Genomic DNA, 24,238 nt, shown 5'->3' with positions numbered 1-24,238 from the left:
AAGGTTACTTGGCATCATCAGAACCCATTTCTCCCACCATAGTAAATCCTGGATACCCCAACACATCAGAAAAGCAAGATTCAGATCTAAAATCACTTCTCATGATGATGATAGAGGACTTTAAGAAGAACATAAGTAACTCCCTTAAAGAAATACAGGAGAACACAGGTAAACAGCTAGAAGCCCTTAAAGAGGAAACACAAAAATCCCTTAAAGAATGACAGGAAAACACAATCAAACAGGTGAAGGAAAGGAACAAAACCATCCAGGATCTAAAAATGGAACTAGAAACAATAAAGAGATCACAAAGGGAGACAACCTTGGAGTTAGAAAACCTAGGAAAGAGATCAGGAGTCATAGATGCAAACATCACCAACAGAATACAAGAGCTAGAAGAGATAATATCCGGTGCAGAAGACACCATAGAAAACATTGACACAGCAGTGAAAGAAAATGCAAAAAGCAAAAAACTTCTAACCCAAAACATCCAGAAAATCCAGGACACAATGAGAAGACAAAATATAAGGATTATAAGAATAGAAGAGTGAAGATTCTCAACTTAAAGGGCCAGTAAATATCTTCAACAAAATTATAGAAGAAAACTTCCCTAACCTAAAGAAAGAGATGCCCATGAACATACAAGAAGCCTACAGAACTCCCAATAGACTCGACCAGAAAAGAAATTCCTCCCGACACATAATAATCAGAACAACAAATGCACTAAACAAAGAAAGAATTTTAAAAGCAGTAAGGGGCCCCTCTCCCTCTCCCCTCTCTCCCCTCTCTCCTCCCTCTCCCCTCTCTCCCCCCTCCCCTCCCCACCCTCCCCACTTTCCCCTCTCCCTCTCCCTCTCCCTCTCCCTCTCCCTCCCTCTCTCTCCTTTGCCTGCTTGCCATGTGGAACTGAGCAACTGCTAGATCCTTGAACTTCCATTCACAGCTGCTGCTGACCATTGTTGGGAGTTGGACTGCAGACTGTAAGTCATCAATAAATTCCTTTACTATATAGAGACTACCCATAAGTTCTGTGACTCTAGAGAACCCTGACTAATACAGAAGTTGGCACCAGGAGTGGTTCTAGAGGAGCAGAAGTATAAGGATGAATCTTTTAAAATGCTGGAATTGGCTTGTTGATCCACCAGCACCTTCAACTACTGAAACGACTCCAGATTCTCTCCCTCCTGGGAGCTCAGAGAACTTTGAAGACCCATGGTTGAAACTATATTTCAACCTTAAAGAAGCTAATACCCTCGATTTTCTTTATGAATTAGGTGATTCGGTGTACAAAGCTTTCTACAAGATGGGGGGAAAATTAGATAATGATTTTACTGGCTGATTGCTCTTAGCATCCCGGGAAAAAAAACAATGAATGAAAAGAAGGAATTGTGTGATAAAATTGACAGCTCCAGACACAAGTAAACGATCTAAAAGTTGCTAAGTGTGCCGGGCGTGGTGGCGCATGCCTTTAATCCCAGGCAGAGGCAGGTGGATTTCTGAGTTTTAGGCCAGCCTGGTCTACAGAGTGAGTGTCAGAACATCCAGGGCTACACAGAGAAACCCTGTCTCGAAAAACCAAAAAAAAAAGTTGCTAAGTGTGTCCTTGAAGAGAATCTTCTCTCCAACAGCCATAGAGCTCAAATCATGCTTCTCCTATCTCAGCCTATTAGTAGGATTATTTATTTGATGTTTTTATACTATACTATGGTTTTCAGAACAGCTTACATATTTCAAAATTATTTATACAACCAAAAGAAATGTAGACAGCTAATTTGGGAGGTGGCTTGTAAGAGAACAGCAAGGAGTGAGACTGAAGGCTTTGCTTGATATTCATAATTATTGTATCAACTTTGAAGAAGAGGGCTTTATAAGTTACTCTTATTCTGAGACGAATGCTTTTCAAAATCATCACAGCCAATGAACCAGAATCTTACCCTCACCTAACGTCTGTGCCACCCTCCAAGCAGAACCATTGTTCATCGAAACAGTTGGTGAATGACTTCATGGATAGACCATCTTAACACACACACCATTTCTTAAATGAATGTAACCTGTTCCCTGTGGGCTGAGAATGACGACAATCACTCAAGTCAAATAGCTTTGACCATAGCAAGAAGTTTGTATCCAAAAATTGTGCCTACAATTCATTCCTTGGTGCAGCAGAACTGTCAACTCTTAGCTTATCTACTATGGAGATAAAATCCTTTGATGATGTGAAGGACACTCAAGTACAGTCTTATTACAATGAACTCCAATGTCCAAAAACTGTTCTTATTTTGTGTCTGTACCACTCTTACAATAGCTCTACTAAAAAGAAAACAAACAAACAAAAGGACTTTATCTATTTATGTTAACAACTAAAGATATATTATTTTAAAATACAGTTAATATATTTGGAGTTATTGAAATTTTATATTGAGAAAAAATGTATGTATAGTAATGTTGTAGACAAACATCTAAGACTGTTCAATTGATTGTTGTTTTATATCAAACAACTTTTATAATACTCCTTTTTATTGTTACAATATTTTATAAAATTTAAAGAATATGATAAAAACCAAAAGGTATTACAGGTTTTGAAGGGGGTTCTCTGGGAGGAGTTGGGGTACAAAGGGAAAGAAGAATGTGATGTAAGTCTATTTACTCAAAATATGTTTTTAAATGTTAACAAATTCAGATAAATTAAAATTATGTATCTTTTCTCATCATAATGCAATACAACTTAAGTGAAAAAAAGTGACCATTTCAGTCCAGTGTAGACAGCCCTACCCTATGAAGTGTAGTTATGTAACATGTTCCCAGCAAAAAGTCTTTTGTTGTGCACTAAGAAAGTATCTCAGAGAATGGTTGGTAATCCTTGCTGTGACACCTATTCAGTAGAATAGTGGGAGTGGCAGTCGTAAATTTTGCCAGACAAAGGAGAAGTGTAACTTAGTTTTAAACATTGCTATTATTTTGATGATGTTGATGGAAAAAGCATCCAAGAACTGTAACTACATGTTCTTCAATCACACTTTAACATCCTTATTACAAAAGGATTTGTATTGTAATTTACTTATGAGACAGTATTTGTCTATATAGTATTGGCTGTCCTGGAATTCACTATGTAGACCAGAGTGGCTTCAACCTCACAGAGATTCTCCTGACTCTGCCTCCCCTCCTATGTGGTGGGATTAATGGCATGCACCACCATTCGCGGCTAAGATATTTATATTAAATGCAAATATATTCATATATATCTAAGCATGGTTAAGATATTTTGTATACTCATCTCTGAAGAGGATTTGGGAGTAAGAAATTACTGTCCATCAAAGGTAGGCAGAGTTTGGGTTTTTCTGCTCCTGGATGCCTTTTATATTTAATAAATAAATACATAGCAGTAGGTAAGAAGTTGATAAGAAAGTTTCCTTTATTATTTATCCCAAGGGCTCTGCCTCTGTTAAATCTATTCTGCTCTAGCCTGCAAGACATCTTAATTTAATTCTAGGCAAAAATCTCTAATTTTCATTATACCTGACTCACAGTTTAGTAATTCTCAGAAATTTTTTTTTATTAAATGTTGTTGAGTTATAAATTCTGATTTAAAGAGGGAGGATCCAAACAGCTGCCATGATCTGCATTGCCTTCATTCCTCATTGAAAAAGATATGGCTTTTTGTTTGAAACTACCTTTGTTCTCTGTTCCAGCTACTGTTTTCCTGGAATTCTGGAAGAGACGCCGAGCAGTGATCGCTTATGACTGGGATCTGATTGACTGGGAAGAAGAGGAGGTCTGTGTCAGTCACTTGCCTCAGAGTGTCACTTACCTGAGAGTATCTGATATCATTGGACATGTCTGTGTCACTCACATCACAGAATCTCATATCACAGGCCATGCCTGCGTTGCTTATCTCAGAGGCCACCAAAAACTACAGCCCTTGGGTAGTACACCCTGCACTGGATGATGGAAGTCAGGTTATCCAGAGTGCATTTTCAATACCTGTCTTTAGAAGGAATTTTAAGTTGTATAAGGAAAATCTGGATGACATGCCAATGACCCTAACATCTGGGAAGTTGTGGCAGGGGTCTTCAAGTCAAGGCCAGCCTGGGTTACATAATGACGCTTACATAATGAAGCTTTACCATGAGGAGAGAGTGAGGAAGTCCGATGTCACTTAGCAATACTCTGTCAAACCCCTGTGCTCAATCACCATTCTGACATGCTAGTGAGTTAAAATTCCAGATGTTCCTCTGATAGGTAGGATTCAGGAGGACAATCTTTACCTACCATTCATTTTCTGTACGTTAGAAGGAGGCAGTTGTTTATCTACTATCACTGGGCACATGAAACACCTCTTCTTAGAGAATTACTATAGGAACTGTTTCTATGAGCTAGGACCCACAGTAGCCCCCAGTTATGCACAAACTCAGAATTACATCAAGGGCTAAATACTAAGGAAAAGCCATTTCAGGTAGCATTGGTGGTGGTGTGGACACATGTGGGGTCAGCTGGAGACCAAGCGCCAAAGAGGGCAAGCTTAGTCCTTTGGAATCTACTTTGTTGACACACTCCCCAAACACTTTTGGCCCCTTTCCCCCTTCCAGGTCAATATATTATGTGCTTTCCTAATTTGTGCCGAATTCTGATTGGCTTTTCTTTTCCCATTTGTTCAAGCTAAGCTTGGTTATCATATCCTTCTGTTGGACCCTACTTATTCAGGGCCTCATCCATCCTTGCCCTTATATTCTCTTAGCTCTCCTAAGTCCCAAATCGTAAGAGCCACGCTAGATTTGGGAATCATATAAACTAAAAGAATACAATCTTCTTACATCTACTATTGGTATTTTTTTTTCCTAGAGAGACACGTGTGTGTTTCTTTATATTAGCATGAGGCTTTTTAGAAACATCTGTTATGAAAATGTTGGCCCCATGATTGGCTTTACAAGGGAGGTCATTTTGATGGTTTTTTTTTTTCTATTCCCACGAAAGTCCCTGGCTCATTTAATTTTTGCCTTTGGTTTTTTGTTTGTTTTGGGTTTGATTTGGTTTGGTTTGGGGTGTGTGTGTGTGTGTGCTATATCTATTTAAGATGTACAACAAGGAATTTTCATACATGACATTAGAATCTTTCAGTAATTCTTATTAATCTGAAAGACATTAACTCTTACATCTTATAAACATTCTTCAAAGAATGATTTCCTGGGTCTGGAGGCACTGTCTAGGCTAACAATGAGTCCATGGGTAGCATCCCTTACATCTGTATCCTGAGAAACTGAGAGTTTCCCAAGGAAACGGAAAAGCCAATATCTCTCTGTATCCTGAAATTACACTGCCTGAAATAGAGTAAAAGGAGCCAACCATATTTGGAATTCTGTCTCCCTGCAGGCCATGGCTAGTCTCAAGCTAGGGCCATTCTCCATTCTCCAGAATTCCCTTCTGTCTCCTTCGCTTTCTGTCTTCATCAGAGCACTTTGTGCACATGGACTTAATCTCCAGCCTACCCAGTTTTGCTCTTTTTCCATCCTTTTCTAGGCTCTCGAGTAGAGCATGTTCTTAATTAACCAGAAGCACTCTGGTGTGTTCTCTTGCTGATTATCTTTTCCTAATCCCATAATTGCCTTTTAGTTGCCAAGTAGTCACCCTGGGATAAGACTCAGTGAAACAAAACAAAAACCTCAGCTTGGCTTGAGATTGAGGGAGCCTATACACAGCCACATTTGGAAGTCGTTTAGACAATTAATAATGCATTTAGTATCTATTGGTTAAGGGTGAACACCCCTCATAAGGGTGCATTAAAATATAAATTCACCATGGATTTTACTTATCTAAACCTATATACACAAAAACTAAAACTAGGGCTAGAGAGATAGCTCAGGGGTGAAGAGCACTGAGTGCTCTGCCCGATGGCTCAGGTTCGATTCCCAGCACCCACATCGCAGTTGACAGCTGTTTGTAATTCCAGTTCCAGGGGGGTCTGACACCTTCACACAGACATACATGCAGGCAGTACACAGATGCAAATAAAATAAAAATGAATAAATCATCTTAAAACTATTTTAGGTTTAAAAAGGAAAGCTAAGAATGATACAGTCTGTAAATCATAAAATACATTTTGAGCATTTGTCTATTCAGAAGACTTCTTTGCTCAACTGTCCGTGTCCTTTCCTGGCAATAAACATGACAATTTCTTAGCTGTTGTAAAACACTAGGTATAGGACAGGTGGTTAGTTTGAAATAGCACTGCTTCTTCAGGCAGAGTTTAGTATAGTAGCAGAAAACTGAAACTGTTAGTTATATCAATTTTGACAATGAATGTTGATCGCCATGTTAATGGCTCTCCTTCAAGCAATCAATTTCCAAATGTTTAAGCCTGTGTCTCCAAGCCTACTTTATTGACTGGCTGATTGGTGTGGCAGCTATGGCCTCCATTTTATGATGGGATAAGAAGAATTGTTCTTATTGTATATCTCCAGCACATAAGGCTGTGTCTGCTTGTCTTTCAGGAAGAAATACGACCCCAGTTTGAAGCCAAGTATTCCAAGAAAGAGCGGATGAATCCCATTTCAGGAAAGCCAGAACCTTATCAAGCATTTACTGATAAATGCAGCAGACTTATCGTTTCTGCATCAGGAATATTCTTCATGGTTTGAAACTTTTCTTTAAAATCTCTTTAGTCTTATAAGGTACAAACCCTTATTGTTGCCACAGTAATCATGCCATCAGGTTATTTGCACGGTTATTAAAGCACTTTCGAACAGTACACTATTTAATCCTCATTACTGCATTTGCTGGTCAGAAATGGTATTACTATTGCCATGTAATAACATGTAATAACAGCTTAACAGCAGCTAAGATTCCAAAAGGTTAAAGGATCGCCCAGGGTCTGCTCATAAGTCTACTCATACCTCTTGATTCATTCACTGTACTCTATTGAAAGGAACAAAAACTTGAGACAGTATATAGGGCAAAGCTTCCACAAACCAGGGCAATCCATTCCTTTTAGCTGGTGAGATATGGAATTGAAAGGAGAAGCAGATAGCAGAAAGACTCAAGGCCACAACCTTCTTCAGGTGCCACCTGTAAGCAACTGTGCCATGCTTTGCCTTCTACATACATATTTGTATTTCCTGGCTTATCTCTCAGATAAGATCTAGATATATAGATTAGGTTTTCCTGTTCTATAAACACAGACCCTGCAGATAGGAGGTTGAGGCTGTAGTGAAGTCATGCTATTGGCTAGTAGCATCGCCATGCCTTGTCTTTTGACACTAATCCAGTAGGTTACTCTAGTGTCGAATTTCTATCAGGTATGACCTTGAGTGTAGACTTTTTGTCTGTCTACCTATCAATAGCTCTAGGATTAAAATATTTGTTTAACCATTCTTATGTTACTGTCATTCTGACCAGTCTTAGCTGAGGCTCCTACTCCAGCTTTTTTGTATAATTCACACCAGAAGTGAGTAGAAAACTAAATTTATACAAAAGCAAACTGTAAGGAAAGGAATCTATAAATCAATAGAGATTACCGTGGGAACTGAAATTCAGCTTTACATAGTTAAATGGGCCACAGTCTCTATCAGGAATCAACAGAATGAAAGCTCAAAAACTGGAGTATCATATTGTATTCTTTATAGAGATATAGGTAGAGACCATAAACTATTCCCAAGTGCCATGAATCTTCAATGAGAGATGCTTCAGTCTGTGTATGCATCTAATAGTAAGGTATTGCATGTCTACTATGTAGTTAGTTTATTCAACAACACATGGCAGGAGTATACAGATACTGTCCCTGCTTCTGGGCTTCACTTTTTAATGGAGGAAACTGATGGCAATGAACCAGATTGTTAGAAATGATAAGTAGCATCCTGAAAGAGGATGTACCCATTTAGTGCATGCACCATACTCTAGCAGCAACATCAATGGGTTAGTGCTCTGGAAAGGTTCAGTTCTCAGTAGTTCTTAGAGGGCTGAGAAGTAAAGAGGGATTGGGACGTGTTCACTGAGCTGTGTGCAGGTGTGTGTAGGGAGGGGTGTGTGTGTGTGTGTGTGTGTGTGTGTGTGTGTGTGTGTGCACTCATGTACACGTTGGGCAAAAGGTGAGTTTGTGGGTGTAATAGACAAAGGAAATCATCTTGAAGATTGGGAATGCTTAACTCATTTGAAACGAGAAGAGTTGTGGGTTGACATGATATCTCAGCAGATAAAGGGCTTGTCAAGGTTAACAACCTGAGTTTGATACCTGACACCCCCCCCCCAGGTGGAAGGGGAGAACTGACCTTTAAGCTGTTCTCTGACCTGCATACATATACCATGACATTCATGCCCATGAGTGCACACACATAGACACACACACACAGAGACCCCCCAAATAATAAGTAAATAAATAAATATTTTTACAAGAAATGAAACATCCAAGGTCCCCAGAGAGTAGAGAGAATGGTGCCTTGTGGGTCTGTAAGGAGTCTTGCAGAACACAAGGAGGTCTTTACTTATGTCCTAGAATAAGAATAGGAAACAAACTGCTGTAATCAGGAGCATGACAAGGCTTCTATAATTAATGTGTGTTGGTCTTATCACTCAGTCATTCTGCGTTAACAAGTGTTACACCCTCCCTTGGGCACGGCAGCTTTCATGCAGTGTGGTTTTCTTCTCTTTGGTCAGAAAACCCAGACAGAGAAAGTATTCCCCAGGATGGAAAGTGCACTCTTGTGGGGGCAGTCTGGAAGCAGCAGCACCACCACAGGATTTTCTCACTTTATCAGAATGAAAATCTGCTTCCTGAAACCTGGCCTCAAGGCCTTACTGGGTTTGTTCCATCTTCCTTCCAGATCTGCGTGGTGATCGCTGCTGTGTTCGGGATCGTCATTTACAGGGTGGTGACTGTGAGCACTTTCGCTGCCTTTAAGTGGGCATTAATCAGGAATAACTCTCAGGTTGCAACCACAGGGACTGCAGTATGCATCAACTTTTGTATCATTATGCTGCTGAATGTGGTAAGTGAGAGACAAGCCAAATGGGGGAACTCGTGGGCCGCTGGGATGCTTTTCTTCTGTTCCTAAAGAGACAGTCAAGGCAGACGATCTGTGATGAAGCACTTGTAGCCTGACATGTAGGTCAGGGTATGTAAAAGACTTGACTCAAATCTAGGCTCCAGGACTCTCTGCACAAGGCAGGGACATTCCTGGACCTTGTTTCCCTTGTTTAGTCCATAAGAAAACACTGATTTTTCCCATTGGTGACATTTAAGACTGTGTTTTAAAAATCCAGCCCAGAAGCTATAATGTAGCTCAGCAGAGTTGGCTCCCATCCTTCTTCATTCAGAATAAGGGAGAGCAGAGCGTACCCAAATCATCCTTTGAGATAGCCACATAAGGAAAAGGTCAGAGTGAGATATACTGCTCATGTTGAGTTCAGACTTCTTGCCACTACATATTTCAAGCCAGGTCTCTCCTCTGAACCTTCGATTTACATATGAAACTGCCTACTAGGCAATCTCCAATGCTTTCATTTTAATGCTTTTATTATTTATTTATGTGTGTATGCACACATACATGCACATGCAGGATACAGTATGTACGTGGCAATCAGTGAACCACTTTGAAGAGATGGTTATTTTCTTCCATCATGTGGGAACCAGGGATGTATCAAAGATAAATTAGGCTTAGATGCATGTGCCTTTACCTACTGAGCCAATTTGTAAGGCCCTGCTATCTCCATTCTTTTTTTTTCTTTTCCATTTTTTATTAGGTATTTAGCTCATTTACATTTCCAATGCTATACCAAAAGTCCCCCATACCCACCCACCCCCACTCCCCTACCCACCCACTCCCTCTTTTTGGCCCTGGCGTTCCCCTGTACTGGGGCATATAAAGTTTGCGTGTCCAATGGGCCTCTCTTTCCAGTGATGGCCGACTAGGCCATCTTTTGATACATATGCAGCTAGAGTCAAGAGCTCCGGGGTACTGGTTAGTTCATAATGTTGTTCCACCTATAGGGTTGCAGATCCCTTTAGCTCCTTGGGTACTTTCTCTAGCTCCTCCATTGGGAGCCCTGTGATCCATCCATTAGCTGACTGCGAGCATCCACTTCTGTGTTTGCTAGGCCCCGGCATAGTCTCACAAGAGACAGCTACATCTGGGTCCTTTCAATAAAATCTTGCTAGTGTATGCAATGGTGTCAGCGTTTGGATGCTGATTATGGGGTGGATCCCTGGATATGGCAGTCTCTACATGGTCCATCCTTTCATCTCAGCTCCAAACTTTGTCTCTGTAACTCCTTCCAAGGGTGTTTTGTTCCCACTTCAAAGGAGGGGCATAGTGTCCACACTTCAGTCTTCATTCTTCTTGAGTTACATGTGTTTAGGAAATTGTATCTTATATCTTGGGTATCCTAGGTTTTGGGCTAATATCCACTTATCAGTGAGTACATATTGTGTGAGTTCCTTTGTGAATGTGTTACCTCACTCAGGATGATGCCCTCCAGGTCCATCCATTTGGCTGAGAATTTCATAAATTCGTTCTTTCTAATAGCTGAGTAGTACTCCATTGTGTAGATGTACCACATTTTCTGTATCCATTCCTCTGTTGAGGGGCATCTGGGTTCTTTCCAGCTTCTGGCTATTATAAATAAGGCTGCTATGAACATAGTGGAGCATGTGTCCTTCTTACCAGTTGGGGCATCTTCTGGATATATGCCCAGGAGAGGTATTGCTGGATCCTCCGGTAGTACTATGTCCAATTTTCTGAGGAACCGCCAGACTGATTTCCAGAGTGGTTGTACAAGCCTGCAATCCCACCAACAATGGAGGAGTGTTCCTCTTTCTCCACATCCTTGCCAGCATCTGCTGTCACCTGAATTTTTGATCTTAGCCATTCTGACTGGTGTGAGGTGGAATCTCAGGGTCAAATACAACTCTCCATCTTCCCTTCAAGATCAGCTCCTCCTATAGCCTCCCTCTTAGATATTCAAACTAAAAGAAAGCTAGCATTGTCAATCTTGGCTCAATGCTGAAACCACATGGAACATGTCTCACACAGGTCAGTCATGTAGCTCCTCCGAAGGTTTATGGGTCCATGGCTTTCCTCTTGCTCAAAGTAAAAATTCATGCATTCATCTTTCTGTTAGCTCTCCCCAGAACATCCCTCTCCCTTCCCTCCCCTTCCCCTCCCCAGAGTCTGCATACCACACTCTCTCACCTTCTCCTGCTCTTTGTTCCAATATTACCTCTTTTACAAAGGCTTCCCATCACTGGGTTTCAGATTGCACCTTGCTCCTGCCCTCTAATGATCCCCTGCTTCCATGCCTGCTTTATTTTTTCTCTGTACCTTTCCTTTCTCAGCCTCCATTATACTCCTGACTTCATTTACTATCTTTCCCACAGTCTGTAGGTCCATAAAAGCATGGCCCTTCCTCTCTTGGGCTTAATTTTACTGTAGCTATCTATGCCCTTATGTCGGGAGCAGCACATGACACGTTGCTGGCATTCAGTAAATTATTGTCATTTGTACAACAGAAAAATAATAGCTAACAAGGGTAGGCTTTGAGGTCAGATGGACATAAAAATACTGACCTTAGAGGTTTGTAGTAGAAAATAATTGAGGTAACGTATGTTCTGAGCAGTGTCAGGCATGAATTAGATGTCCAAGCAATTGTTCTGCTCATGCTCATGTGAATGGTATCTTCAGTGTGACTCACCATGTTGAAATGCTAACATCTTTAGAAACGGACTAAGACTTTTTAAAGACCAAGGAACAGAATCCTGCTATAAGCACAGGGATACATTTTAGGTTGTCATGAACAAAACAGATCCAGCAGGTGGTATTTATATGTATTTGTGTATTCACATGCATGCACATATATGTATATGTGTATGTGTGTGTGTGTATGTGTATGTGTATGTGTATGTGTATGTGTATGTGTATGTGTATGTGTATGTGTGTATTAAAACAATAATAGAGAGAAAGAGGCTTTTAACTTAAGAATGGGAAGCTTGGGAGGGGTTCAAGGAAGAGTATCAGGAGGGGCTGGATGGTGGAAAGGAGAGGAGAAAATGGTATGATTCTGTTTCAATTAAAAATATATATTTTTAAAATGAAATACAACTTAGTAAAGGGAGAAGTCTGAAAAAAAATCAAGGTTCTATAACCAATAAATCCTGTGTAATTCCCAAGAGAATTCAATCTACTCAATAATAAATAACTTTATCAATAATAAGTAACTTTAACTATGGTTACTAAGTGAACTTGGAATCACTGAGCTAATGAAATACAGATTACTCATTGCTCAATTTTTAAAAACATAGGGACTTCTTAATTTAGAAAATGATGTTTCAAAATCAGAAATGGTTAAAAAAAATCAGCAATTGCTAGTTGTGTTGATGTGATGATTTCATGGGCATTTCATCACATGGAAACTGAAAATAGATTGTGTGGCACGCCTTGCTGCCCCCATGCCCTCCAGGTCAGAAGGAGGGTGATTCATAGAAACTTTTTTTTTTTTTTAGTTTACACATTATTATTATTGTTATTATTATTATCATCATCATTGTTATTATTATATTTTATACTCCAGATTTTATTCCCCACTTGGTCCACCCTCCACCTATTCCACATCCTATACCTCTTCCCTGCCCCCCTGTCTCCATGAGGATGTCCCCACCCCCACCCAACCAGACCTCTAAACTCCCTGGGGCCTCCAGTCTCTTGAGGGTCAGATGCCTCTTCTCTGACTAAATCCAGACCCGGCAGTCCTCTGCTGTATATATGTTGGGGGGCTCATATCAGCTGGTGTATGCTGCCTGGTTGGTGATCCAGTGTCTGAGAGATCTCAGGGGTTCAGGTTAATTGACACTGCTGGTCCTCCTGCAAGGTCGCCCTCCTCCTCAGCTTCTTCCAGCTTTTCCCGAATTCAACCACAGGGGTCAGCAGCTTCTGTACATTGGTTGGGTGCAAATACCCACACTTGACTCTTTCAGCTCCTTGTTGGGTCTTTCAGAGGACCGTCATGATAGGTCCCTTTTTGTGAGCACTCCATACAGTAGGGCCACTTTGGGCCCATTGTTGGACCTTCTTTTCCTCAGGCTCTTCTCCATCTCCATTCCTGCAATTCTTTCAGACAGGAACAATTTGGGTCAAACCCAAAAGGACACACATGGTATGTACTCCCTAATAAGTGGATATTAGAGAGAGAGAGAGAGAGAGAGAGAGAGAGAGAGAGAGAGAGAGAGAGAGAGAGAGAAAGAAAGAAAGAAAGAAAGAAAGAAAGAAAGAAAGAAAGAAAGAAAGAAAGAAAGAACAGAATACCCAAGATACAGTCTACAGAACTCAAAAAGGTCTAACCACAAGAGGAGAGAGAGGAAGGGACGGACCTGGGAGGAAAAGGAGACAGGGTCGGGGGAGAGGAGAACATGATCTGGTATTGGGTGAGGGAAAAGGACTGAAGCCCTAAGGGCCAGGAGAAAGAATGGAAACAGGCAACCTTGTGAGGTAGGAGGTTGGGGGGACCCTCCAGAATGTACCAGAGACCTGGGAGGTGAGAAACTCCCAGGATTCAAAGGGAGGGACCCTAGTTGAAATGCCCTACAGCAGATTCATAGTAACTTAACCAAACATCAGAGCTTTGAAAGTTTCTGAGTCTCTGTGGGATACAATGAATGCATGCTTACTGTATTCTTAACCAATGTCTTTTTCATTTCAATGTTTATAAAAAATATTTAATTTAGTGGGGGATACAGCTCAGTTGTCTGAGTGTTTGCCTAGCATGCACAAAGCCTTGGAACTGCACACATTGGATGCAGTGGCACCAAGCTGTAAGCCCAGCACTTGTAAGCCAGGGGCAGGATCAGGAGTTTAAGACTAAGCTCAACTACATAATGAGTTCAAAGTCAGTCTGGGCTACACAGTGTCCTATCTCAAATTATAATAATTATCATTGCTGCAGTCTAGAGATGTAGCACAGTAGTGCAGTGTATATTGGACCTGAACAGGTTCCTGAGGTCTATCCCCAACACTGTTGGTAGTAAATAGCAATCTTATTTATACTCGTCCTTAAGAAATAACAGACTGCACATTGGAGCTAGAAGGACATTGTGTTTGTCCCTGTGTATGGAGTAGGGGCAATTCATGCAGCTGACAAACAAGATCTACTTCAGAAGATAGCCAAGAAAAGATGAAGTAAACTAAAGTAAAAAAGAGGTTATATGGAGCGGGCAAAATATCTAGTTGCTGACATTACAAAACACCCACTGTGTCATGAAAGCTAAGCTATAAGCCTATTGATAATTGATACGTGTCCTAACAAAATTTCATCCTAACAGAAATGTCCACACACTTAAACTAAGGGGTGTTAGCCAGAGGAGTCCCTCTTAGGATATATTTTTTATTTTAGGTGCCATGTGAACATTTTTGCTGTTCTGATTTCCCAGTCACTTTCAAACTAAAATAGTATGAGGTTACTAAGTAAAAGACACTAGTGAGAAGAAGCAAGGACAAGCTATAGCAAGAGGAGAAAGAGAGAGAGAGAGAGAGAGAGAGAGAGAGAGAGAGAGAGAGAGAGAGAGAGGGAGAGGGAGAGGGAGAGGGAGAGGGAGAGGGAGAGGGAGAGGGAGAGGGAGAGGGAGAGGGAGAGGGAGAGGGAGAGGGAGAGAGAGAGAGAGAGAACGAGAGAGAACATAAGAACTCACTCACCCAGGACTCTTTTGCTCAGTGGCCAGCTGCCCGACCCTCCTCAGTCCTCTCTCCCTAGCACTGCATTTCCACTCCTGTCGTCTGCCCTGGAGCTTCGTGAGTTCCATTATGAGAGTAGCCAAGTGTGTAATGTAGTTTGGAACCGATTTCATCAGAATATAAAAACATAATAATTTAAATCCTTTGGAAGCAATCACAGCATGATGGATGGCCAGCTAATGGCTGGAACACTGCCTTGCACAGCCGAGAGCATTGCAAAACTAAATTCTATATCGACTTCTGAAAATACTCAATTTAAGATACTTTTTGTGACCCAGCAATACAGTTATTTTTTAACAGCTATCTAAATTGGTTTGGACTACTCAAATTTTTGGCCAATATGGGTTTTCAGAATAAAAAAAAAATCAACATTTGGATTTTAATTATTAACACTTTTTTATTCAATCTTAACTAAAGAAGCAAGTTTATATGTGGTGCTTATTTCCAAGATCTTGTGATGTGTGTTTACTTTTGTGTAGTATGTGATTAAAAATAGAATTCATACTGTCTTACTAAAGTCTCTGAACCTAACACTCTGATGCCTCTAGATGACTGACTAATTAACTATGTTTACTGGTTTGCATTTTATTCAATCTTGAAAAATAGTTTCACAAAAACCAAAACAGAACAAGACAAAAAAACAGAATGGTGGTAGCACACACCTTTAATCCCAGCACTCAGGAGGCTGGAGCTGGCAGATAACTGAGTTTGAGGCCAGCCTGGTCTACAGAGAGTTCCAGCGTAGCCAGGGCTACACAGAGTAACCCTGTATTGAAAATCCACATAGATAGATAGATAGATAGATAGATAGATAGATAGATAGATAGATAGACAGAAAAAGTAATAATAATTTCAAAGAAGAGTGAAGAGGACAGGCATTTTTCTCTCTATCACATTGTTTCAACTCTGTTCTACTTCTCTAGTGGCTAAATGGCATCTCAAAACCATGCTTGCACACAAGGTAGACCATCAAGATAGGACAGTAAAGGATAATCCTTTTCATTCATCCATATGTGAATCAGGTATTTCATCATGCTATGAAAAGCAGAAAAACAATGTTAATATAAAAATATAGTGAATCAGAAAATATTACTAAAATTATAACAAATTCACAAGCATTGATCAAACTGATATGTCCAATTAGAAGTATATATAGCTATCTTACTTTAGAAACAACCTTAAAATCTGAAAGGGTTGTATCGGTTAAAAATATTAACAAGCATAACTTATAGTATCTGCCTGGAAATTAAAAAATAAAGTTATAAAATGGATAAAGAAAAACAAAACCTATATATAATTACCTTATTGCAGTGGATTAAGATCTCCAATTAAAACACAGAAGCCAAATCAATAACATAATGACCCTTTCCTACAAGACATGGTATTAGATATTTCATCCAAAGGGGATCCAAAAAGAAGCAGAATTAGTCTTGCCCATATTAAATAAAGTAGATGTTAGACTACAAGTAATAAAAAGTTAAGGAATTCCATTACATAATGGTAAAGGATTGAATCAATCGGGAATTCATTTGTTTCAGTACGTTTGGAAACAAATATTTTCCTGCTGACCTTATCAGAATAAACCAGCTATGTTTTAATTATCCCAATGTCCCAATAAGAAATTAGCCACTTTGCATGAACCACTCACCGAAGGGTCCCTTACTTACCAATGAGCCCCTCTCTGGAGATGTGTCTTTTCCTGATTTATAACCACAGTCTCTTGCTTTTCTGCTCTCTTTCTCTCCTTTTATTTCCCCTTCCCTCTCTCCCTCCCTTCCTCCTTCCTCCTTTCTTCCTCGCCCTCCCACCCCCAGTGTGTTTGTGTGTGTGTGTGTGTGTGTGTGTGTGTGTGTGTGTGTGTATTCATTGATGCCACAGGCCCTTCTCTTGTCTCTTTGTACTTTAGTTTTTAAAAAGTTAATATGAATCATGTCTTCATGTCATGGTTATTTTTTAACTGCCAGTTTTTCCAGTGTTCATACCCAGGTGACCGGCATTATGACAAGCTCCAGAGATCTTTGCGTTAAGTGTGACAAACTTATCCATTTGAACAGGGGTGTGTTATGTGAAAGACATAAAGAATAAACTGAGAAACAAAATTATACTTTTCAGGAAGGTATTTTACCAAATTTACTAGTTATCAGCATTTTCATAATTAAGCCATTTTAGTGATAACATGCTTTGTAACCCTCAAATAAGTTCTACTAGGGCACCCATTCAAATTTCTTGTTTACAGGGATTTTGTTTTTATGGTCAAAAGAAGATGACTAAACTGTACCTCATGCATTCTTGCTGTAATTACACAAATCTCTTTTAACATTGGGCTCTGTTAGTCTGAAGTTTCTGTATGCAAATGTTAATCTTATGGCTTTAGTAATTATATCTTTGTATAGAAAAACTATTTGCCTTACCAGAGCAAGCAGCCATAGCTGAATGTTTGGAGTCATGCGATCTAAGTGTTTGGTTTGACTCTACGGTAAGCAAGGATCCTGGGCAAGACAATTCAGAAATTAGGAAAGGCCTGAATGTCTATAAGTCCAAGCCTATCCCACCTATAAGTAAGGGTGCAGTGGTCTGAAGGAGAGGTGAGACAACACGGTCAAGTCTGACAGCTTCCCAAAGAGAATGCTGGCATCCAGCCTAGGGAATTTTAAACAGTATGTTTTAAGTACACTGCATGATCTTAGTTTTCTTTTTTAGAGAAAGCAGGTTTTTATTCTCTCACTTTATATCCTCTCTGGAAAATCTCTGAGAGCTCTATTTTACTGAACTATCACACACACATACACACACACACACACACACACACACACACACACACACACACACGCCCTCCATTCTCTCTGAGAACCATCTGTCAATTAGATAGCTAGGTGAATCAAGAATGTATTCAGCCCAATAATGGAGAGATAGAACCACACGTTCTGGGAGTCTCCCACAATGCTTGCTCAACCCAGCATGTATGGTGCTGTAATGTAGAACTCATGGAATTTCACAACAACAAGAGGACAGAGGCTCACCTTAGAAACCAATGAGAGATTCTGACATTCAGTTGCCAGCTCTGGAATGTAATGAAGGATCAGCCTCACTCAGGAAACTGCTAATTAGCGGTATTGAGTCTCCTTGCCGCCACAGAATTATTAACCCCAAGAAGCCAGATTTTTTAAAACCATGAAGGAAGCCCTCGCACCATCCTAACTATTCCTGAAAGCGTCCTGTTGCTCAAAGTGTTTCCCATTGTTTGAAACATAAAGAAAAAGTTTCACTCCCAACTTGATTGCCTGTGTTCTTTATAATTATCGGCTTCAGAACGTCTAGAGTTCGTTTGTTAAACGTATGAATTTATTTTACAGCTCTATGAAAAAGTCGCACTCCTTCTAACAAATCTGGGTAAGTGAGGCTGCCTTCTGCAGTCCAGGGATCCAGAACGCTTTAGAACCTCCCTTCCAGAGTTGAGCTGGAGAAAGACCAGCCCCTGTGGCCCCTGCAGGCCTGCCACTCTCCGGTTGGTGGCGCCACACACATGAGTTTATGGGCAACACAAGTTAGACTCAGTGGGCTACTTTCAATAAAAGAGAACATAAAATTAGGACAGAGAGGATGGGTGGGTCTGGGAGGGCTTAGGGAAGAAATGACGATGGATATGATCAAACTATATTAAATGCATATGTTAAATTCTCAGTTAACAAAAACAATATCTCATTTTAAAATGAAAGAAATGCCTCTTTACTGAGAATTACACATGATTCTTTCTCTCCAGCAAGACAATTTAAATGCATCTAGTAAAAAGATCTTTTTCTATCTATACTTTTCAAGCTGTCATATTCCATAAGTGTCACAAGCCACTGAAATTTAAAGTAGATGTACACATGGAAAATAGCAACACAAAAGAGTACAGGTACAAAGTATCCAAGATCACTAGCGTCACAGACGGCTCTAACTCTATGTACAGCCTACTCTATTGGCAGAAACTTGGTCAAAACAGAGACTGCAGAGATGGCTGAAAAGGAGGCACTTTCAGCCTGACTGTCTCTGATCCAGCCTCTCCAGATACCCTGTAACCACAGAACAGGCTGGACACTCTCTTCAGAAGTATACCAGTAGTCACCTGAGACCACACTGCGGTTTAGACTGATCTTTATTTTTTTTTTCATTATTCCTTTTTTTTTAATTAGGTATTTTCCTCGTTTACATTTTCAATGCTATCCCAAAGGTCCCCCATACCCACCCACCCCAATCCCCTACCCCCCCCCCACTCCCCCTTTTTGGCCCTGGTGTTCCCCTGTACTGGGGCATATAAAGTTTGCAAGTCCAATGGGCCTCTCTTTGCAGTGATGGCTGACTAGGCCATCTTTTGATACATATGCAGCTAAAGACATGAGCTCCCGGGTACTGGTTAGTTCATATTGTTGTTCCACCTATAGGGTTGCAGTTCCCTTTAGCTCCTTGGGTAATTTCTCTAGCTCCTCCATTGGGGGCCGTGTGACCTATCCAATAGCTGACTGTGATCATCCACTTCTGTGTTTGCTAGGCCCCGGCATAGTCTCACAAGAGAGAGCTATATCTGGGTCCTTTCAGCAAAATCTTGCTAGTGTATGCAATGGTGTCAGCATTTGGAAGCTGATTAAGGGATGGATCCCTGCATATGGCAATCACTATGGTCCATCTTTAACCTAGAAGTCTACCTCCTGCACGCTCTGTCCAGTAACATGTCAACTGTCAGCAAGCCCCAGCCTCCAGTGCCTCCTGATGATCCTCTGAGTCCTTGGGGGCTGGGGGGGGCGGGCGGGGGGGGGGGCAGGAAGTGAGAAAGGATCGTGGCCAGCCTCTCAAACCCTACTCCCTTTTGCCCACAGAACAGCCTCGCACAGAATCCGAGTGGGAGAACAGCTTTACCTTGAAAATGTTTCTTTTTCAGTTTGTCAATCTGAACAGCTCCACTTTTTACATCGCATTCTTCCTCGGAAGGTAAGAAGCACATTTCTCCATGCCCCACCCCCTGCCCCAGCCCTACTGGGAATGGAACACTCAGAGCCCACTGGCCGGGGGCCCTCCCTGTTGGGTGATCAATGCAAAGTGTAGAAAGAGGTCAGGCATCTCCTTTCCCTTCCCAAACTGCAAAACCTCGAAAATAGTCTCTCCTCCAAAGCGCCCGTACCACTTCGATTGCACAGATAAATCGTGGAAAATAGTTGGTGTGGGCAAAGCAATGGGTGGAAAGCTTGGGACTTCCAGCTCACTTGAGTCAAGCCTGCGGATGCCACACCCGTGTTAGTAAGTGCCATAAAGAACTGAAAGCTGAAGTATGGCCAAGGTCCCTGACTTCACAGGAGGACATCCCAGCAGGGAAGAGGGTAAAAATGAGAAGCCAAGGCTTTCTGGATTTCTGAAGCCCAGCAGAGATCAAAATTTTGAAGGATTCCCTGTTTCATGGTAACGATGGTGATACCCACCCATCCTATCTGAGGACAAGGCCATGAGGCCAGTTTGGGTGAGCAGAAGCCGAGGTCTCTCTTTTTTTGTTTAGCTACTTCAGCAGCAAGAAACTGCTGTTATAAGTAATTACCATGATGCTAGCTAAACCAACACTGCTGGTGTTCAAAAAGATCAAATATGGGTGAACGCAGGAGCAGAACTGCTGCTCACACAGGCTGGGGCGCTCGATGTTCAGTAGAAACATTCGAAGACCCAGGAAACAGCAAGAATGGGCTCTTGCCCTCCTCAGCAGCTAAGCAGGATGGCCTAAAGAGAAATGTTCCTTGGAGAATTCCTGAAGCTCAAGTAATGACCATTCTAGAGGGTTTCCTCGTGCCTTCAGACATGACCTTTAATGGCTCCCATCATTTACTTTAGAGGCATGCTAAGATGAATGTAGTAGTCACTGAAAGCCTGGACTGCACAATGCTAATGCTTGCTTCTGTGTTGAAGATTTACAGGACACCCAGGTGCCTACTTGAGATTGATAAACAGGTGGAGGCTAGAAGAGGTTAGTGCTCTCCCCCTCATCCTCATTAAACAGCTTTAAGGCGACTTTGTGCAGAGTGGAAGCCAGCCACTCTTGTGTTCCTCGACTGATGGCTCTCTGTGCTTGTTTGCCTCACAGTGCCACCCTAGCGGATGCCTTATTGATCTCTGCATGCAAATGGGTATTATAATGGTGCTAAAGCAGACCTGGAATAATTTCATGGAACTTGGCTACCCGTGAGTACTGTAGCTTTCGGAGGGAGGGGCACTGTGTCCCGTGATGAACAATGCTGAGTGTAAGCATTATGGACTCCACAGTTAAACCAGTATGTCACATGCAGATTCAAGGGCAGTCATTAAAACAGTGAACGCTGGGGCCCAGTGAGATGGCTCAGCAGGGAAAGGCTTTTACCACCCGAACCGGGCAGCATGAATTGGATCCCCTGGGAACTCACTCAAAGATTTTCAAGGAACGATTGACTCAAAGTCGCCCTCTGAACTCTATATGTGTACCATGGTACAGTACACACAGCACACACACATAGACATGTAAGACAACAATAAAATTTTCATTAAAAATTATTAACATTGGCTCTTTTAGGATTAGCACAACCTATACAAATAAAAGTGACCAATCTTGCCGGGTGTGGTGGCGCACGCCTTTAATCCCAGCACTTGGGAGGCAGAGGCAGGCAGATTTTTGAGTTCGAGGCCAGCCTGGTCTACAGAGTGAGATCCAGGACAGCCAGAGCTACACAGAGAAACCCTGCCTCGGAAAAAAAAAAGTGACCAATCTTTTTATTTAATTTTATCAATTTTTCGAGAATGTCATACAATCACTTTTAATCATTTCTCCTTCTTTTCCCAACTCCTCCTAGACCCATACTGATATCCTTACCCATACAAACAAATTCATGTGTCCTCTTTTTATTTTATTTTAAGCCTATTATGCTGCCCAAATACTCTTGGGTGTGGAAGCATGGTTGGCCTACTAGTGGTCACCTTTAAAGAAAAGTGACTTAATATTCTTTATGAGTCCTCTATGCATGTGCAGACTCTGTGTGTGTGTGTGTGTGTGTGTGTGTGTGTGTGTCTGTGTGTCTGTGTCTGTGTGTCTGTGTGTCTATGTGTGTGTGTCTATGTGTGTGTCTGTGTCTTTGTGTGTGTGTGTGTCTGTGTGTGTGTAGCATGCTTTAATGATGTCTCTGACATTTGGGGTTCCAGTACTACAAGTCCTTGGCTACTTAATTATTCATAAGATCTTTATTCCCATTTCCATGAACAAAATCAGAATCTTAATTTAAAAAAAAAGAAAGTACAGCAAGTTCAGACTACAGAAAAAAGAAAGTTGGAAAAGTAGATAATGTGGGAGAGTTAAAAGAGCATATTATCACTCAATGCTAAGATTTTCCGGTTGATAACAATGGGCAGAATCTTCTTGTTATCTCTGTAAAATGGCTGTGAGCTTTGCTATGAGAGCTCAGCTAGGCTGTTAAGTACACATCGTGACCTTTCTGTGTCTGATGGGATTCCACTCCAGTTGGTTTCCAGGTCACCTCAGTGACTGGAGGAAAACAGCTCTCTGGGACTCAGGGACGACCACTGAGCTGGGACAGATGCCTGCGACTTGCTGAATGAGGAACCACTTTTCTTAGGGCCCTGTCAGAAGCAAGAGTAACAATTTTCTATTCTTAGATCCAAGTTTTTAAAATCTCCTACCAAGTGTCTAATGTTTTCTATAAGACTTTTAAAAAGTAAATATACAAATAGAAATATGGTGTCTTACGTTATGGAAGATTTGATTGAATCTAATCAAAATGTTAACCAATGAGTCAAGACACACAGCAGAATGGGGGGGGGGCGGGGAGGGTAAGCAGTGTCTGATAGCCGCCCCTCTTTTTTCCTCATTCCACATACTTTTGTTTGACTATTTCCATTCCTGGAAAGCTGATTGTTATCTTCGGATATGCTGGTCCCTGGCATCAGACTATACTGATCATGATCACCCATGTGATATGACTGCAAATGAGGACTATGTTAAGCCGTGTAAGCTAGACCTTCTAACCCTTGAATGTCCAAGGTGTTGCCATGGTACCAAGTCGACCCATGATGCTCTCAGGCGTCTAACCAACTGAACATGAGACAATATGGGAAATCAAATAAGTTCATCAGCCATTCTGTCTACTTGCTAACAGAAATACTTCAGAGATTCAGAATTCTCTCTAGTCCCAATCTTTCTGCCTGAGTGAAGCTGGTTTTTAACTGTGGTGCCAAATGCTTACTCTCCTCTTTCTCATTACTTTCTCATTGTTCTTAGGAACAATCATGCCTAATTTTCTAAGAAACTGATCTTGTCACCCAGGTTAATTCAAAATTGGTGGACTAGAAGAAAAGTCCGACAAGAACATGGGACTGAAAGGAAAATAAATTTCCCACAGTGGGAAAAGGACTACAATCTTCAGCCGATGAATGCCTATGGACTCTTCGATGAATACCTGGAAATGAGTATGGAAAGATATCTGCTTTGCATTTTAATTATATATGCAAGCCTTTGATCCTACACTCAATTAAATGTACATCCGTTATCATCTGGCCATTCATGTAAGAGGATTCTGGTGAGGGCTTTCCAACGCAACAAGTATAAAGGAAAGTGAAATTTTAAGACATTCAGAGCCAGGACTGGGGTTCTAGCTCAGCGGTACAGTGCTTATCTAGTATGTACAAGCACATGAGTAAGATTCACTAGCATCTCAAATGAACAAAGTTCAGGGGATAGTCATTTCAAATCTTTCAGGATACTCTATCTTGCTTCCTGAATCACCAGAGGAGCTGAACTCATAGTCTACAGTAGAGGTATTTCTTAGCATATTCTAGCTTGCTCTCTCTGTCTCTGTCTCTGTTTGTCTCTCTTTCTGCCTCTCTGCCTGTCTCTGTCTGTCTGTCTGTCTGTCTGTCTGTCTGTCTCTCTGTCTCTGTCTCTGTCTCTCTCTCTCTCTCTCTCTCTCTCTCTCTCTCACACACACACACACACACACACACACACACACACACACACAAAATTAACCCTATTCATGAAGTCTCTACCCTGTAGCCCAAAGACCTCCTCCTATGCCCCATATCCGTACTCTGTCTCATTAAGGAACTGAATCCACTGGGGGAAAAATGCTGGAAAATAACATGCATCAAAAAAGAGATAGAAAAATCATCACTCAGAGTGATTGACTCCCACATCCAGCAGACATTTGTTAAGCTTTACACTTGGCACCAGACACACAAAGGGAATATGACACAGTGCTCAGTTCTGAAGGGTACATAGACTAATGGGGAAGAGACAGAGACAGGAAGTGTAGCACAGGAAGTATCACAGTTGCCATGACATGAATCATGGGAAGTACATCAGGGCAGCCATTTTTGTTATGGGAGGGAAGTGACAGAAAGTGAGAAATGCTTGACTTGGGCTGGGCTACACTTAGTTGAGGAATCCAACTTCTTTAAAATCAAACCCAAGTTAGTCTCAGCATCTATCCTGTGAGAAAATTATAATAATAATGCTCTCCTCTGTGTGTGTGTGTGTG

At 41.2% G+C, this 24,238-nt stretch overlaps 1 protein-coding gene across 10 annotated transcripts in view; it reads left to right on the top strand.

Annotated features, from left to right (window-relative positions):
* Ano4 (anoctamin 4) overlaps positions 1–24,238 on the top strand; it is a 396,274-nt gene that overhangs the window by 343,362 nt on the left and 28,674 nt on the right. For 9 of the 10 annotated variants that reach the window (NR_102339.1, XM_006513757.4, XM_006513756.4 and 6 more), the window contains 8 exons: positions 3,684–3,766; positions 6,480–6,620; positions 8,805–8,969; positions 18,053–18,089; positions 19,556–19,667; positions 20,628–20,685; positions 20,803–20,900; positions 23,026–23,168. Coding sequence is in view for 8 of the 10 variants with exons in the window: in XM_006513757.4 (XP_006513820.1) it covers positions 3,684–3,766; positions 6,480–6,620; positions 8,805–8,969; positions 18,053–18,089; positions 19,556–19,667; positions 20,628–20,685; positions 20,803–20,900; positions 23,026–23,168 (837 nt within the window). In the remaining 2 variants the exon portion in view is untranslated. The remainder of the gene's footprint in view (positions 1–3,683; positions 3,767–6,479; positions 6,621–8,804; positions 8,970–18,052; positions 18,090–19,555; positions 19,668–20,627; positions 20,686–20,802; positions 20,901–23,025; positions 23,169–24,238) is intronic. The other variant, XR_003948705.1, reaches the window with a different exon arrangement.

Source organism: Mus musculus, chromosome 10 (assembly GCF_000001635.26).
Source record: "Mus musculus strain C57BL/6J chromosome 10, GRCm38.p6 C57BL/6J".
NCBI lineage: Eukaryota > Metazoa > Chordata > Mammalia > Rodentia > Muridae > Mus > Mus musculus.
Note: the sequence above shows the minus strand (reverse complement) of the source record. Positions and strands in the feature narration are given on the sequence as shown.